This window comes from Chrysoperla carnea, chromosome 1 (genome assembly GCF_905475395.1).
Source record: "Chrysoperla carnea chromosome 1, inChrCarn1.1, whole genome shotgun sequence".
Classification (NCBI taxonomy): Eukaryota; Metazoa; Arthropoda; class Insecta; order Neuroptera; family Chrysopidae; genus Chrysoperla; species Chrysoperla carnea.
The window spans coordinates 54,377,533-54,392,729 of record NC_058337.1 but is presented as its reverse complement, the minus strand read 5'-3'; the positions used below and the strand labels follow the sequence as shown (position 1 = coordinate 54,392,729).

At 30.0% G+C, this 15,197-nt stretch overlaps 1 protein-coding gene across 1 annotated transcript; it reads left to right on the top strand.

Annotated features, from left to right (window-relative positions):
- Window positions 1-1,935: 1,935 nt before the first annotated feature.
- On the top strand, window positions 1,936-8,833 carry LOC123305869. The gene is made up of 4 exons (XM_044887707.1): window positions 1,936-2,519; window positions 3,466-3,821; window positions 6,127-6,359; window positions 8,276-8,833. Exons 1-4 carry the CDS (start codon window positions 1,936-1,938, stop codon window positions 8,831-8,833), a joined length of 1,731 nt encoding a protein of 576 aa, XP_044743642.1.
- The last annotated feature ends 6,364 nt before the right edge of the window (window positions 8,834-15,197 follow it).

The following is a 15,197-nucleotide window of genomic DNA, read 5'->3' as shown; positions in this document are numbered from 1 at the left end:
ACGTGTTCCTGTCGTGCTGACAAGGAAACGAGACAGTTAACTGACATCTCGACAGTTGGTAGATCTCTTCTATGACAGACAGCAAACAACTTTTCTATATGTAAATATTTCGTTTATATTTTATACATGAAAATTATATTTTAAAAAATGTATAAATTTTAAATGTAAGTATGTTGCATTTCATATGACTGTTTATAATGTACAAATTGAACCCGGAAAAATTTTTATGGTAGGTAACACTCTTTAAGTTCGAGTAGTATTACTTCTAACTCAAGATTATTTAGTTATCTTATCCATAGGATATTTATACGCTAAGAGGCATATTTACCCTAGGGGCAAAAGAGCTATGGTCCGGGGCAGCAGACTGCGAGAAGCGTCATTATAAAAAGCGAATCTGCGCACACACAAAAAATAGTTAAAAATGAAGCTGCAGGGCTGTAAGTTCAAGTAAATTCTCTAGAAACAATCATATTATCGGAATTTTGGGGACCTGTATAAAAAAAATTAATGTAGTTACCAAAATTCTATAAGGCGTCGACACAGCATAGAGGTAGTTTCCAGACTTTACAGCCACTCTTTACTTTTGTACAAAAACAGCGAGATTCTTTTGATACCTTTTAAGAGACTGGTAAAAGAAAATCCTCAGAAGAATACCGAAACATTCATTAGGGATTTTGAAGCAATTTTTTTTTTTCAAAAATAGAAATCATATAAGTTTTGTAACAAAACTGTTTTTATACCATATATATGAAATATACAAGGTATACTAAGTTTAGTCCCAAGTTTCTAACGCTTGAAAATATTTACCCAACGAAAAAAATTTTGGTATGTAGGTGTTCATAAAATCACCTAATGAGTTCATTTTCGGTTGTCTGTCCTTTTGTCTGTCCGTCTGTCTGTCTGTCAACACGATAGCTCAAAAACGAAAAAATATATCAAGCTCAAATTTTTTTAGCATGCTCATGACATAAAAAGTGAGGTCGAGTTCGTAAATGAGCAACATAGGACAATTGGGTCTTGACTACGCAGGACCTATTTTGTAAGCCGTAAGAGATAGAACAAAAGTTTAAATGCAAAATTTTATTTTCACTTGTTTCATGATAATTTTGCAACAATTTGGGGTAGGTTGCTTGAGGCACTACGGAAAATTTTGTAATTTTCCTTGAAGGACCCGTAAATAAGATAAGATAGTCGAGATCTGGCTGGAGGGTAGCGGCATTTTCCTTTTTTTTTTTTAATAGAAAGTTCATATATAAGTTTTATAACACCGTAAAACATCGCCCTGACGTAATAATGTTAATTGAATAGTATACACTATATACAATTATTAATTAACATTATGACGTTTAACGATCTTTTACGAATATTTTCTTTGTCGGGCGTTTTCGTTGCCTGTAACTTAAAAACTGTCATGAAAAAATAAAAAATAAAAACAGTTTTGCCATAAAACTTGTATATGATCTTTCCATTTTTCAAAAAAAAAATAATAATAATAATTTTTTTCGAAATCCCAATTATTAAGAAAAAGAAACGAGCGAAAAAGGAAAAGCGTTTTCGCTCTGACTGATTGGTCTGTCTTTTTGATTTTTTAATTCCTTACATATCTAACTTAAGAATATAAAAATTGCATAGTGCCTCAAAAATATTTTTTTTATAAAGAAATTTCTCTTAAAAAAAATTCAAGGGTTGTGCCACTACCCTTCAGCCAAACGTCGACTTTCTTATTTAGGGGTCATTCAAGGAAAATCACAAAATTTTGCACAGATTATATAATTAAAAATTATAATCTGTGTTATCAGTTGGTATTTCTCGGAATACAATAGCCTCATGTCTATGGTAACGTTAGCAACCAAGAATTATATATCTTAGCAACAATATTTTTAATTGCTTATTTTTTATCGTGCATACTTTTAATTTAATTTCAATTAATACAAAATGAGTGAAGATTGGGCGGGTGGTAATAATTTATTATCACTTCTTTCTCATCCATCCATGTCAGAAACAGATAGAAAATCGAGACGTTTTCTTAATGAACAAGCTCATGGATTTGGAATGCCTCTTCGAAGCAGTGTAAATTCTTTGATATCATTTCGTATGGCACGTCAATCTTTACAAGTTTTCCCAGTGGAGTCTGACAAACCAAAAAAAATTTTAAATGATAAACGTTTTGAGTTATGGAATAAATATTTAGAAGAACGCCGTCAATTAAATGAACGTTTGTCAAAAAAATTAAATCGTCCCATTCAATCATTAATTATGAATACAATTGAAGCATTCCGTTTAAAACATGAAGATCAGTTGATATTTGATTATATAACAATACTAGATCCACCCGATCCACAACGTGGTTCACCAGCATTTTGGACATTACCAATACGTTTATTACCAAAATGTGCAAATGATGTAACCCCCCTAGAAGTACGAATGGATGCAAGAAAAAAATGTCAAATACCAGAAATTGAATATATTGCAGTACCCAATCATATACGACAAGAAACGAATACGCTTGAACGAACAAAGTATGTAAAACTGAATAAAGTCGACAGCATTAAGTTATGTGACAATTTCTAAGGACCACATGAAACAAAATTTTCTTTTACTAAAATGAATAGTAGACCAGGATATATTATAAGGAATATCAAATAAGCTTACTTCTCAACAGCAAAGTATATAAGTCATTTTTAACATAACCTCAAAATTCCCGAGAAAAAGGTGAAAAATCAAAATTTGCAACAAAAAATTTCTCCACCCCCCCTCCCCTCTGTTGGGGTCATACGGAATCCAGGCGATCATGGCCCTTATTCTTTACAAACGTGAATACCATGATGCCTGATAATTTTAACTTATAAAACCAGTGAAAACAAACAATTGACTTAGTTAATTGTTGAAATACTACCTATATAAAGACAGTATTGATTACACAATCGTTTTTTTATTTTACGTCATATAAAAAAGAGAGCCAAACATCACACTATACACTATACATGTCACACACACTTTACTAATATTCCCATATAATACATACAATATAATTACGCCTCATTTGAGGGTAAACAGTGATGTTTACGAAAAAATGTTTCAAACAAAAGTTTTTTTATAAGGAATATTTTTTACATTTAAACTTTTGTTCTGCCTCTAACAATTTACAAAATGACCCAAAACCCAATTGACCTATGTTGCTCATTTACGAACCTTACTTTTTATGATCTGAGCACGCTATAAAAATTTCAGCTTGATATCTTTTCTCGTTTTTGAGTTATCGTGTTGACAAACAGACAGATGGACAGACAACCGAAAATGGACTAATTAGGTGATTTTATAAACACCTATATCAAAATTTTGTTCATAGCATAAATATGCTTAAGCGTTACAAACTTGGGACTAAACTTAGTATACCTTGCATATTACATATATGCAAGGTATAAAAAGTGATGTTTATAATCACTGTGTAAATAAATTTTTTAGTAAAATGATAGAAAATTGGTATAACAAGCCATACCGTACACAAAAAATTGAAGAAAATCAAAATCGACTAAAATACATTCAACCGCACATACCTGAAATGGACAATTTAATTGTAATTGGTCAGAAATGTGAAAAAGTAACTGACTCGAATACAAGAACAACAAAATTTGCTAGAATTTTACCAATAATTACTGTAACCAATCCGCAAGAATATGCCGAAGATACTGCAGACGCTGATAACGATAATGAGGACAAAGATTTTTTTAATACAGATGGAATTACTGAGTTAAAAATTGATAATATTCTTTTGATTCCAAATTGCACACCGAAAATTTTCGAAATCATAATTACCACAAGTGATTTAAATAAAACCACAACAAAAACAATTTATTTTCAAAATTTTGGTACAATAACTATATATTGTTATTGGCGACGTATACTATGTTTGGATAACAAGTTACCTGTGTCCGATCATTTATCGGATACATTTATTTTTGATAATTCTGATTTTGTAATACCACCTGGACAAACTTATCGAATTTCATTCATGGTAAATCCCGATGAATATGGAATGATTAAAGAAGAGTGGATACTATTAACTGAACCAAAAATTACCCGAATTATTTTTGTTTTATGGGCAAATATTGAGAAAGAAGATAATCTAATAACTTTTAAACAGGTTTTTACATACAGTTTCAAATCGCTTCTAGCTCGCAGATCAAATAAACACGATTACACTTGTTAGGGCCAAGACACTTTCAGTGTTTGTTTTACCATCACTTGTATTTCTTGCTGTCGCGTCGTCGTTCCTATACTGAAGTAACTTGAAGGTTACACATTGAACGAAAAAAATATAATAGCAAAAACGCGAATACATGAAACAGGAAAACATAATCTTTCAATCAGTATGTTTTTGATGATGGATGATTGCTTGAAAAAAACAACGTTACAGTTTAACAGAAAAGTGTTTTTAAATACTTTTTATTTCAATAGTTCTTACGGAAACGAGCAATTCTAAACGTTTTGCGAGCTTTAGATACAAATTATAAATAATAATAATCCTATTTTCTTTCATTACAAAGCATAATTGAGCAACAGCGAAGCGTGGTCGGGTTTTAAGTAGTATATATATTAGAGTGGGTCAAAAAAATCTAATTTTATTTTAGTAGTGATACTGAAAAATTGGTTTCTTGACATCTCTAGAAAATTCTCATCAAAGTAAGCTCCTATTGAAATTAAGAGCTTATTTTTTGTAAGAATTTTCTAAAGGTTTCTAGCAACCAATTTTTTAATGTCACAAAATAGGAAGCAAATACAAAATAAAGATACAAAACGCCAAGAAACGAAATTAAACAAGGCTACCATCCAGCCGATTGGTCACTTGGTAAAAGCTCTCACCCAGAATTCTAATGTCGTGAATTTGATCTCTGCTCTAGTGTACACTTTTCTGATAAGAAATTTCAAAAATGTTAAAAATTATTCACACATTTTACTTATAATATACAGTGAATAAACCGGATAATAATATTTCGGTGTGTCGATAGTGTAAAAGTTTGAAAACAGTACCGATTTTAAAGAAAGTTTTTGTAACGTGTTTATAGGACCGCAAGGAACATTCAGCCAACTTAACCTGTTCATAAAGGAGCATAGGTCCTCAGCGGGAGCATATGTAACCCATAATCAGTCAGATAAAACGGATTTTGTCATGTATTTCGAAAATCGTGCCATTTTTGATCATGAATTTCACTTTTTTGGCAAAAAAAAACACAAAATTTTTTTGCACAAAAAAATATTAAATATTAACGTTGGAAATATTAAATTTTAGATTTACATAATTATATTAAGGTATTAGTAGTTTCTAGAGACTATGTTCAGAGAAAAAAATTTTAATTTTTGACAGAATACGTTTAATTTGACATTGAGTTTGTATTCAGCGAACAAAAATGCTTCCCAACTTTTCCATGTATCCCTGTTGTACTATTAAATCAAAGTTATTCAGTGTACTAGTCGCTATATTTTAAATGCAGCATGTTTCCATCCAGGTAAATTATAACATTCCTGGATGTTTCGAATCACTATTGTTTGGAAGTCAGTCTACCTTTTTTATTAGGCAGATTTCTACTTATTTCTATTGTATTCTGTAGCCGCGTTCATCAACCTATGTGTTTTTGAATGAATGTTAAGTCAAAATTATAGATGCATCACTGTACGTGCTAATTCTTCAGTTCGTCAATTAATTAATGAATAGTTTACCCAATCTTTCTCTGAGAATGTGTACATGGACACTTTCCTCAAAATTATTAAGCGAACATAACGAGCAGTTCGTTAGCTTAAGAATCCCTCGTTTGCACCCTCTAATTTACTTTTCTAAATATTTACAGGCTTTAAGAGATTTACCTGATAAAATTGAAACACATCCAAAAAGATTGACTATATTTAAAAAATTAAATATTGATTTTAATGAAAATTATTCAATTCCAAGATATATCATCACCGAAGAGGAAAGATTTTATTATGTAAATCTGGACAGGAATCGTAAATATCCAAAATATTTTTATCAAAAAAATTCAATCGATAATTTAAAATCATTTTACTCAAATGTTTTACCTAAATCCCCAAAATGGGATTTAAATATAAATAAAATGATTATATCAATTAAAGAAAAATATACACTTTTAACGGATCGAAATCAAATTTTGAATGTATTATGTGATCTTTTGGAGCCAATTAAACATATTCCTACAGAAAAAATTAATATTGAATTTCGTAAACGTCGATTGGTGTACAATATATTATGCCGAATTATTAATGATTTTGTTACCGATGCTGTTAAATTGGAGAATCATTTAAATTTACGACTACCTACAGTAAGATATCCAAACATTGATCAATTGGTAAGTGCAAGAAAATAAGGCTTTAAAGGATTATAAGATAGATTTACATGTATTATGCCGTATATACCCTTTGATTAGTGAATGTGCGAGTATATAAGTATGGTTAAGTAACAAGAAGGTAGTATAGAGTGCAGATAGCAATTCGACTTGCAATTATACTTTAATCCCCCCTCAACGATTCCCATTCTCGTGGAGTATCCTCAGGAGATTGTAGGTGGAGGGGACAGTTAAATGGACCATAGCGCTTTTATCTTATAAAATTTGCAATAAATCATGCGTTTTACTTAAAATATGGCTAACTTTCAATCGTTCACGTGTAAATGGTATTGTAGGTTCAAATTGAAAATATTGAAAAACAACTGATAGTGTATTATCGTTAGTCAAAAATAAATGAAATTTGAAAAAAGTTAAAATTTATATAAAAATATACTTAAATATTTTGATTTCGAGTCATAAAAGCACATTTTTCTTTTAAAATATTAAAATATAAAAACCTTAATTTTTAAACTGTATATCACGTGACCTAAAACGCGGACAAGCCCTGCTGTGATGTCATAGCGGTATGAGTCATAGACCATCAGTTAGTTCAGTGTAGACAGCTGGGTATAATATATCCATAGATAATAAGTATTTATATTTATTATAATCAGATATCTATGAATATATCTGTCAAACTTATTTGTGTTATTTCGTAATATGATACCGATATTGGATGCCCGCGTTTTTGACAGTTTAAAAAAGGTTTAAAATTTAAATTAAGTTTTTGGCAGGAAAGCGTGTGCATTTTTCCGAAATAAATTTTTGGTGGCTTTTTATTAGCAAAATCAACATATTGAGGTACTTTTTCAAAAATAGTAGAATACCCTATTCAACTTGTTGCATTCGAAATTATGAAAATAAGAGACGAAATTGCATAAATAATATGTTGTAACTGTAAATTGACATAATTACTTATTTAAATTTGTTACAAAATAGTATTAAATTTTCAATGTAATCCATATATACAAACCATAAACTTTTATGTCCATCCATACAATTATATAGTGATAAACTAGTTTATGGTTACCATCGAAACTGCCTGAAATAAAACTCATGCACAATGCCAATACTGGCCAAAGTTAGCAAAAGTGAAGCTTTCACCATCACACTTTTGTCTTACTTCGCAAGTATATTAAACACCTAAAAACTTTTATTCTATGTTTAAAAAACTACCCAAGCACTATTTCCAATTAGACCCTGTATGCGAGTACCCCAATTCTAGGAGCTCCCCAGTCCTTTACTGCCCCGCTACTGTCAAGGCACTTTAAGATTAAAAAAGATCCCCACATAATGAAAGTTGATCAAATAAAAATATTCTCTCCGATTTGCATAGCCCAGTGAATCTAAAGTTTTCAAGGCCCCCAATTGGTAGAATCGGGAGTTTTAGTTTGGCTTTACCTAACTAACCTTTTGAATAAAACTGAGAGATGAAATGGTTTTCACCCACGCCATTGTGTATAGTATTCTTACACAGGTCTTTAATAATTTTCCTATGACGTTTTCCCTTAAGCGAATATTAAGCCGGACATACTCTCCAGAATACGAGTATTATTGCCTGTTCCTCTCATAATTTAAAAAGACGTGTTCTTATGGTACCTTCTTAGAGACATTAACCTATAGTACATATAAGGGAACTCTCATGGCTTCAGGAATTTTTTTTGAAGTTCAATTCTCAAATAAAACTGTAGGCTGCTTCCAAAAAAAAAAATTGACAGATATTTATTTACATTAGATATACGATTTTTATATGGATCCTACAACGTCGTCAATATTTTCTAGATTCATTTCTATTTTCATTCCGTTCTAGAATATTTTTAAAATTTTCCAACTAAAAGTTTAGTATCATAATAAATTCGATAATTAATCCAATTTCATAGGTTCCGTATCAAGAATTTAATGTTTACAAAGAAGAAAAACAAATGTTATTTATAGAAAATAGCGATGAATCATTGGTTAAAAAATGTTTAAAGACAATTGATCGTCGTATAAGTGTAATGGATGATAAAATACGGCCACCAATTAAATATAAAAGTCGAATGAAACAATCTATAGAAATGGAGAAACCAAAAGATCGATACATGATCTATAAAAATGTAAATATTTTGAATGAAGTACAACCACCAAATAGCACTGCTGCAACCACATCAATAGCAGTAACTAAAGCAAAAGTCATGAAATCAATTTTACCACCAAAATCTTTAGGAGCAAGTACATCAGAAACAAGATCCGAATTATCAGATTATGAATATAACAGTGAACAGAAAACCAGAAATATGAAAATTTATGAGGAAATATTATATTTAAAAACCTATTTACATTTTCAACGAGCATGTGATGAAATTACATCTGTAATTGACTCATGCAATTCATCGGTACGTAAGCCAACATTATCATTGTTAAAACATTTGTATGACAATTTACATAATTTAAATTAATTTTAATAAAATCATATCAAATAAACAATTCTTATTTATTTTTTTGTCAATCTATTTCGAGCTATATATCAGCTTATAATTAAACCATATGTATATGAAATATATCAAGTTATACTAAGTTTTGTCCCAAGTTTGTAACGCTTAAAAATATTGATGCTACGAACAAAATTTTATATAGGTGTTCATAAAATCACCCAATTAGTCCATTTTCGGTTGTCTGTCCATCTGTCTGTTGTATCGTGTCAACACGATAACTCAAAAACGAAAAAAGATATCAAGCTGAAATTTTTATAGCGTGCTCAGAACATAAAAAGTAAGGTCGAGTTCGTAAATGAGCAACATAGGTCAATTGGGTTTTGGGTCATTTTGTAAATCGTTAGAGGCAGAACAAAAGTTTAAATGTAAAAAATATTCCTTATAAAAAAATAAACAACTTTTGTTTGAAACATTTTTTCGTAAACATCACTGTTTACCCTCAAATGAGGCGCAATTATATTGTATGTATTATATGGGAATATTAGTAAAGTGTGTGTGAAATGTATAGTTTATAGTGTGATGTTTGGCTCTCTTTTTTATATGACGTAAAAAAAAAACGATTGTATAATCAATACGGTCTTTAAATATAGGTAGTATTTCAACAATTAACTAAGTCAATTGTTTGTTTTCACTGGTTTTATAAGTAATTTGTTTGTTTTGCGTACACTATTTACTATCGGTTAGAAAAAGATAGTTTCATCTAATGTATTATAAGACTCTGTATTTCCATTCAGCGACACACCTGGTGTAAAAAGTTTATGTAAGTGAAAATAAACAGTTAACTCAAACTGAGTTAATTGTTGAAATACCCGATATGGACAATGTTTTACGAAAAAGTTTCAGACAAAAGTTGTTTATTTTTTATAAGAAACATTTTTTACATTCACACTTTTGTTCTATCTCTTATGGTTTAGAAGATGAGTCCTACGAACTCCGTACCCAGTTGACCTATGTTGCCCATTTTCGAATTTTTACGTCTTGAGCACGTTTTAAAGATTTCAGCCCGAATGTACCTACAAAAATTGGAAAAATATACAATGTATAAATAAATACGTTTCAACGAAAAAGAATATTTGTTTTTTTTTCCCATATTGTAAAATAGGAGTGGGGCACTAGTGGAGAGGGTCTATTTTTTCAATGGAACTCATCTCTAAATTGATAGTAGTTACGCCACTGTATACAATATTTTTTGCTCTTTTATATACAACCAAACATTTACTTTTGTAATTTCCGTGAGCTGACAAACTAACATTTGATAGGTTTCTTAATTAACTAGTGTTCGACCCACGACTTTGCCCACGTGGAACTATACACTGTACAAAATCTTGATCAAGGCGAGGAATGCACTATATCGATCATCAGCAAGTTCATACTCCGATTTTCATTTGTTTGATTTTCGGATGGCTGTGCTGTGCCCATCACATTTTTTGAGGGCTGGATCCGCGCCTGCCCAGCTCCAACACATCATATGAGTTCGTGGAGACGAGATATTTGTTCGCAAAACAAGCGGTACTAAAATGTCCCGTCAGCTTTGTAAACAGTAAGTCACTATTTATACAATGACGGATTAACCATTAGGCGGATTAGGCAACTGCCTAGGGGCCTCGCACCACAAAGGTTGATAAGTTGATTTACGAGGACTATAACATACAAATTTGTATGAGAAGAGCCGTACAAGAGAGGGCGTAAAGTTGATTTATAAAATTTACAAGATTATTCGAAGATCGAAACAATAAATAAAATACCTGTCCTATACCATTCATTCATTAAATCAAATTTAATTTTTTGAATATTCTTTATTTTTTTTTTATAAAGAATAAAAATCCTTACAAATACCTATAGGCTATTTTATAGTACAGGTACCATCAAACAAAAACTTACTTTGTACATCAGATAATGAAATGCAAAGCCAAAATTAAATCTATTTTCCACTTGAATTAAATTTAGTTAATATTAATTTTATTCTAATTTTGAAATCAAAATAATATGCAATAATTAATAATTCAAATTTATAGTGTGATTATTAATTTCATTTACTGTAAGGAGCTAAACGACTGTGAACTAGAACACATCTAGAAGTAATAAACATAACAAGGTAAAGTTTAAGTATTTATTTTCATAAAAATTTTTTTAATTTAAAAAAATAAAGATTTAAAATCAAAATTTCAGAGATCAGGCCGCCACCAAGGTTGATAAATTAAGCCGTTTGCCAGTCGTAGCCCGAGCTTAAGAAAAAGGCCAATGAATCTAGCTCACGTCTGGATTCAGTCCTTTTCCCAAACCTATCCTTTCCCAAGCTTTTCCCAAACCTATTAAACCAGTACTTAGATCTTGGTGTGAAAAACCAAGGCTGGTTTAAACCTATGGTTTGTTGTTAATGTATAGTTCATGCGTACCTATATTTTTTGATAGTATGATAGTATAAAGAATGACCGAGCCAGCAAAGACGTTCAATTTACTGTTAAGGCAAACCCGTTTATTAAATAAGTTAAGATACTACCTAATATGCATATATCTAAAAACTGAGTAAAAACATGGTGTTAATTCCTATATGGGTAGGTTGACTGTTGAGGCAATTTCACTTTCAGAAAGTAGAAAAAAATAAGAAATTTTTACTTTAAATTAGCCGATTTGCTTCATTCATTTTCTGCAAACGAGAAACTTCAAATATGGATTGGATTTTTATCTAAATAACTTTTATACAAAATAAAAGTACAAGAAAAAGTTTCTGCAGTAACTTCTGTAATAATTTCACCCTGCCAAGTGTCCAAAAAATTTGATATAGGTTGTAGCTAGCTCAAAATTTGGATGTGGGTAGATTTTAGTATGGAGAATTTGATTGTTAAATATAGCCTCATGGTATTTAAATAACATAAGAGAAGATAGTCAATATTTAAAAAAATGTATGCGTCAGTCCAAAACTAACAGCGTCAAAAGTGAAACTTTTTATGTAATTCAAAAACTGTCAATGAGTGTACAAAAAAATACATTGCAGCAAAGAAAAATTGACTGGAAATTATAATAAAAATGATTTATAATAAAAATCAAGAAAAATCTACAGACTATCCCGAATTAATTACTACGGAAGTTTCACTCGTACGTACTATTATTTACATATACATAAAACTATATACATATACGTACAAGTGAAACTTCCGTAGTAATTAATTCGGGATAGTCTGTAGATTTTTCTTGATTTTTATTATAAATCATTTTTATTATAATTTCCAGTCAATTTTTCTTTGCTGCAATGTATTTTTTTGTACACTCATTGACAGTTTTTGAATTACATAAAAAGTTTCACTTTTGACGCTGTTAGTTTTGGACTGACGCATACATTTTTTGTATCTTCATTGACAATAACTGAGAATAAAAACAATATTAAAAATATTAAATAAATAAATAAAGATCGACATATAAGATTTAAATGTAAGTAGGTTTGAACTATCCTTCTTTAATAAAAAATTATCAAAAAAAGATAGTAGATACAAACATTTACTATTTATTGTAAATTATAAAATGAATATTCTAAACAAAGATATCTCTAAACATATATTAAATAGATATAGACATTACATATAACATTTAATAAATAAAGATCGACATATAATATTTAAATGTAAGTAGGTTTGAACTATCCTTGTTTAATAAAAACGCTAGTGTCCCATAAAAAGTTTCACTTTAATAACATTTAATAAATAAAGATCGACATATAAGATTTAAATGTAAGTAGGTTTGAACTATCCTTGTTTAATAAATAAATGTTATATGTACAGTTATCAAGTCCCACGGCCTCTCTCACTCTGCTGGAGTAAATGGTAATAAGAAAGAGACAAGGAGTTTAACAGTTTGTTAGCTTGTTAGCTTGTTAGCTGTACGAGTTAACTCTCATGACAAAACGCTAGTGTCCCATAAAAAGTTTCACTTCAAAAAAAAAAACTAGTTTTTTGAAAGTAACTTGTTAAACCTTTCGAAATTATTTTTAGCCATTTTAACAATTATCTAATAACATTTCAGTATGAAACCCATAGCTCACTGCTCTTAAACAGGACGTTCGCTGACAAGCAAATACACAAGTACAGCTTGGTTGTTTAATTTTGATTCAATGTATAAATTTGGATTTTATTCAAGTGTATGAATTACCAACGATAGATATGTTAATTTTACAAACGAATGTCTTCAGGTAAAATAATTACAAAACTATAATAATAATTTATTACAAAAACATATGCTATCACTCACTGGAAAGAAACATTGTTAATTATTAAATGAAATTTATCTATTCATATATAAACGAAACATAATTTGCGCAAAAATGTGTACCTACCGATAGGGTCTTACCCAAGAATGATCTTATATTCTTGGTCTTATCCATGGTCTTATATACTATTAGGTCAAACATTTCCTATATAATGTATTAAAACAATGTTATAATGTTTTCTATTTTAAAAAATAAAGAGCTGGTAAGGGGCCAGAATTCAATTCCCAAATTAATCTAATCCTCTAGCTCAGGGCTTCTTAAACTATGGGTCGCGACCCCATTTGGGGTCGCGTAGCAAAATTCTGGGGTCGTGAGAGGTAAAAATACAATTTAACAGAAAATATTTTTTAACTTGTAAAATTATTGTTATAAAGATAAAATAACAATTATCGTAGATAAATATATCATAAAATCTTCTAGTTCGGAAAGATTGTTTGTACCTGCATTTCTATTAAGAGTATTATAATAACTTGAATAACATTTACTGTGAATTATGAAATGTTATTGGAATTAATAAAAAATATAAATTTATTTTGTCAATCTCTAAAAGCCGAAATAATACCGAGAAATAATTATCAACAAAATTTCGAAGAGGTCTTACGTCCAGAAGTTTCAAACATTCTACCAAGATTTGATTTGTTATGCAATAAAAAACAGGCACATCCATCTCATTAAATTTTTAACTTATACTTTAATTTAATACTTACCACGCAACTACTTGAATATATTCGAGAGAATTAAGACGGTCAGAATCCACTTTTATTTTTGAAACTATAATAAATACAATTTTATAATTTTTTGTTCAATTTTTAATTTTAGATTTTTGTATGTTTCAAAACGAATTCTAAACTTATATATTTTCATATGTATATGTATATTATTACCTAATAAATAAATCATCAAAAAATATTAATTTATATTTGTATGGGGTCGTCAAGAAACTCGCAATCATAAATGGGGTCGTGAATTACAAAAGTTTAAGAAGCCCTGCTCTAGCTCAATTTGGGCTAGCTTTGTAGAAACTAAAACTCTTTATAAACTTGAAATTTCCTTCCATATATATATTAACTTTAAGTTAAATTTTTGAATGGTGGAAACATGGTAGAAAAATCATTCGGAGATGTGGTATGAACTCATAGAAACGAATTAAATCAACATGCGTTAGAGCATTCGGAGATGACATCGATATAGCTACAACTAAAGACCATCGTATACCTAGAACTAAAAAAACTAGAACTTTTTTCATTATAAAAAAGAAAAAAATTTTTCCCCCACAGAAAAGGCATTTATGTGATTTCATTTTTTCAATAGATTAACGAGTATCTTTTGTTCAATTTCAGAAGGAATAAAACTTAAAAATAGAATCCTACACAAACTGTCTATGTTAATATGATTTTGGCGTCACATATTCTAGGTTACTCTACCTCACAGCTGTGGCGTAACTAGGGGAACAAGGGGTGCATCATGTCCCTGGCCGGGCACTACTACTCACAAAGGGCGCCCGGTATTTTTATTATAACTGATTTCTGGAATATATATTTTAAATTTAGTGCCAGAGTAACATAATAAATGTTAATTCGTAAATAAAATACTCCATCAGAATTTCTTACTTTTATAATCTCGTATGGTGAATATGTTTTTCCAAACCTGAGAGTGGCACTTCAAATACTGCTGACTATCATAATCAAATTATTACTAAATATATGTATGTCCTTGGAGATAATAAACTTTTACTTTTGGAACGAAGTTCCTTAACGCGACTTGCCATGGTGAGCAAACTGGCAGAGACTATCACGTAAAAATGTGAGATATGCTTTGTGTGTGTGTGCCATATCCATGGCAACCACCACACGAATTTTGCATTTTTGTACTATTTACATCCAAAACTTGTTATGGATACAAATGCATAACTAGTTTTGGATATAAATAGGTAGTACAAAAATGGCAAAATTAGTGTACTATAATTAAGAGAGTCTGGGATCACTGCCTACTTGACACTAACCAAATAATATATTACTATTCTGTTATCTGTCAAACTAACATGTTAACTATTTATTAAATTATAGT